Here is a 3,400-nt window from a genome sequence, read left to right as displayed (position 1 = left end):
TTCTGTTCTGACTCAGCTTCTGGTACCAGGACGGCTCCAGCCTGTTGTTAGTGAACTATTTCAGTGATGAAGAAATGTCTTCACAGAGGGAGGAAGAGGAGCAGCGTTGGTGAGGAGGAGCAGCCGTCCTGCTGTGCTTTGTGTCAGGAGGTTCTGGTGGATCCGGTCTCTACCAGCTGTGGACACTGGTTCTGCAGACAGTGCATCAGGTCCTACTGGGACCAGTCTGCTCCATCTGGACCCTCTTCCTGCCCCCAGTGTGGGAAAAGACCCAGAACAGCAGCTGGACTGCTGACAGCCAATCAGAGAAGCTGTGCTCCAGGTGAGACTGAACACGTCCAATCAGAGCTTCTTCTACCGTCTGTTGGACCAATTTAACATCTTCAGTTGGGATTTGGACATTTAAGGTTTTATAAATCTTCCTGTCGACTAAATCTGTGTTTTTCCAGCTGGTCTAAATAGTTTTACTTTAAAGTGACTCTGTTCTCAACTCTTTGTGCTAATTGCATTAAAACGGAACATTTTCTTAAATCTGATGGTCATTTTGATGTATGAACTAGGCAGCCTAGTTCTGCACTAGTGACATGCTAGGCGGCTAACCACCCGTCCCTTAAAATACGAAATTGTCCCTCATTTGGCTGTTAAATGTTGCGTCCCGTATTGAACCGATACGGGATGCGATTTGTTCCGTATTTCTATAAATGTCTGATAGACACACCAATCACACACATCAACACTAATTGTAACAATAATGACCAAAATAAAACACAGGATATATTAAGGTCAGCTAAATTGTCGTGGTGGGAGCTAAAGGACCCCAGAACGCTACGGACCGATGCTGCCGTCACAGTTGCCTAGAGACGCACACTATGCAGCTGCAGTGAGCCGCTATCAACCAGCTGTGTTTTAAAACCGGGGTGTACAAAGTTGGTCCTGTAGGCCAGGTGTTACAGGTGTTATACCAAGAAACGCAGGCCTGCAGAGAATTACATGCCCTGTAGCGGGAGCGCGCATCGCTCTAAACTCTCGCATATTAATGAGAAAACGGACTGAAATATGACCCTGTCTATTGTCCTGTTGATATGAAACTCATACCAGCAGTTCATAGAGCTACTCTGATTACGTAGAAAAGTGAAATCCCTCTTCACTCTTTATTTGGCTGAGTTAGCAGGGGATTAATTTTTTGGCACAGCAAATTATGAGCTGCCGATATTTGTATGCCCTGTTTTTATTTGATCTTATGAATTCATTATGTCACTATAAGGGTAAATACAGCAATAAGTGGTTCCACCATCATGTCAAGAACAGATTGATGAATGTGAACTACTTAAAGAGTTAGATTTGAGTAAAGTGGTAGTAGACAGTAAATATGTAAATATTTCCTACTTTAAAAGGTTTGTTCAGGTTTTCTGTTTATTTATTAAGAAATGTTGACATATTTTATTAATTCAGTGTTCAGTGGACCTTTAATGTATTAATGTCAGACACAGAGCTGCAGCCCAGGTGCGGTTCTAGATGGGGGCCAAAGGGGTGCAGAAGAAATTATGCTAAATAAATGTCTTTTGTTAATATTCAGAGGTGGATTTTTTTTTAATCTTCTCAATTTTACTTTAACAATGAATTAAAAATAATAGTGCTGCACTTTTAGCTGCTGTATAGGATCATAGTTTCCATTTACTAGATCAGGATCTGCAACCTGAATCTCTGGAGACACAAGTGGCTCTTTGGCTTATTTATTATATCAAATGATGAAATATTGCTCTGTTTTTCCGTTTCATTCTTTTTTAAGTGTCCCCGTGAAATAACACTGGCTATCCTTACTCTTGTGGTAAATTTCGTTTAGAACCAGCCTCCAAGCCTAACTATTTATTTGTATAAGTATTTTAGTAATACTCTTTACAACACCAGAGTTTTCACATAACTTTTATACTTTAGGCTGTCTGAGGACACATTGTGGTTATTAAATCAGATGTAAACTGTTACTCAGTAACAGTTTACCAAATACTTTTTACACTTGCTTAATTAGACATGTTTAAGGTATACTACTTTGATTGGAGTACAATTTTGGAGTACTCTAAGTATGAACGATTGCTCTATGGATCACTTTTTTAAAAAGAGCTATCACTATCACTGCAGCGGCCCCATGACAGTAGGATGACGCGCCACGGGGAGCGACCCTTATTTTACTTTCTGAAAGGTGGCAACCTTAACCTGTTATGATGTGTAAAAGTCAGTCCCAGGATTCGCCTCTTTATTCAACTCTGACTAGATGAATAGTACAGAATCAGTAACTCCAAAAGGAAACAACAACAGTGATCACACAGCGCTCAAAAAAACTTGTTTCTCTTCTGAGTTCAACACCTGCCTGCTACCTGTTGTCCCTGACTCAGATTGTTGAGCCTACAGCGCCACCTAGTGACCAAAGAGGGAATATATCACATATTTGGCTCCTACAGTGCATGGAGACAAGAAGGTGGAAAAAGCAACCTGCTGCTTTTACAGAAAGAGGGAAGGAAAGTCTGAAATAGAAACCTTTATTTAATCTGATAATATGGCACAGATTAGAGTTTATATATTTCCATGTAATTTATGTAATAATTATAACAATTTGTTGTTTACCTCTAAGGGACCAAATCAAATCCATGTCATTTTCAAACTATAATGTTTCTTTAAAAACATCCGATCCAGAGATCTGATAGCGACAAAACTTTTTAAATGTTCATCAAATAAACAAACATGTTTCTTTGGCAGATAAAATGTTTTTCTCTAGATTTCCCTCATTTTGGCTAGAAAAGGAGAAAACATTATTCTTTTTCTCTGTATCTGCAGCTGCTGTTTGTGGGAGAAGCTCAGATAGAAACAGTAAAATGAGGACATGGTGACATGATGAGGAAGAGTTCATGTTCATTAAAGCATTTGATGAACATGTTTCTGTAAGATTTTTTTCTGATCTGCTTTGTGAATCAGATCCTGACAGAACAAATTCTGGTCACAAAACAAAGTCAGAAATATTCTGTCTGACAACAGAACAACATTCTGTTTCAGAGAATGGATCCGATCATTTATCTTCAGGTCATGTGACGTCAGAGACCGTATAAAACTTTCTAATCTGATCCAAATGGTTTTGTTCCAACTTAAACACAGTCACATTTTTAATTCAGTTGTTTCTTCTGTTTCAGCAGATGTTGGTCTGCAGGAGGTTTTAGAGGAACATAAGATCAGTCTGAGGAGGAGATGTGAATGTGTGACTGAAGGAAGTGATGTAACAGGAAGTAGAACCCTCCTCAATAGGATATACACTGATCTCTACATCACAGAGGGATGGAGTGAAGAGGTTAATACCCAACATGAGGTGAAGCAGCTGGAGAGAGCTTCCAAGATCCAGAACCTCCATGACTCT

At 39.6% G+C, this 3,400-nt stretch overlaps 2 protein-coding genes across 2 annotated transcripts in view; both read left to right on the top strand.

Moving 5' to 3' along the window:
* LOC103457031 (protein NLRC3-like) overlaps positions 1-3,400 on the top strand; it is a 43,862-nt gene that overhangs the window by 8,584 nt on the left and 31,878 nt on the right. The window lies entirely within an intron of this gene.
* LOC103457032 (E3 ubiquitin-protein ligase TRIM11-like) lies at positions 13-3,397 on the top strand (the record flags this gene model as incomplete). The annotated part of the gene is made up of 2 exons (XM_017301791.1): positions 13-322; positions 3,180-3,397. Coding segments are annotated over exons 1-2 (474 nt in total), but the record flags the coding sequence as incomplete, so codon positions are not given.

Source organism: Poecilia reticulata, linkage group LG20 (assembly GCF_000633615.1).
Source record: "Poecilia reticulata strain Guanapo linkage group LG20, Guppy_female_1.0+MT, whole genome shotgun sequence".
Taxonomy (NCBI): Eukaryota; Metazoa; Chordata; class Actinopteri; order Cyprinodontiformes; family Poeciliidae; genus Poecilia; species Poecilia reticulata.
This window is presented reverse-complemented; position numbering and strand designations above follow the sequence as displayed.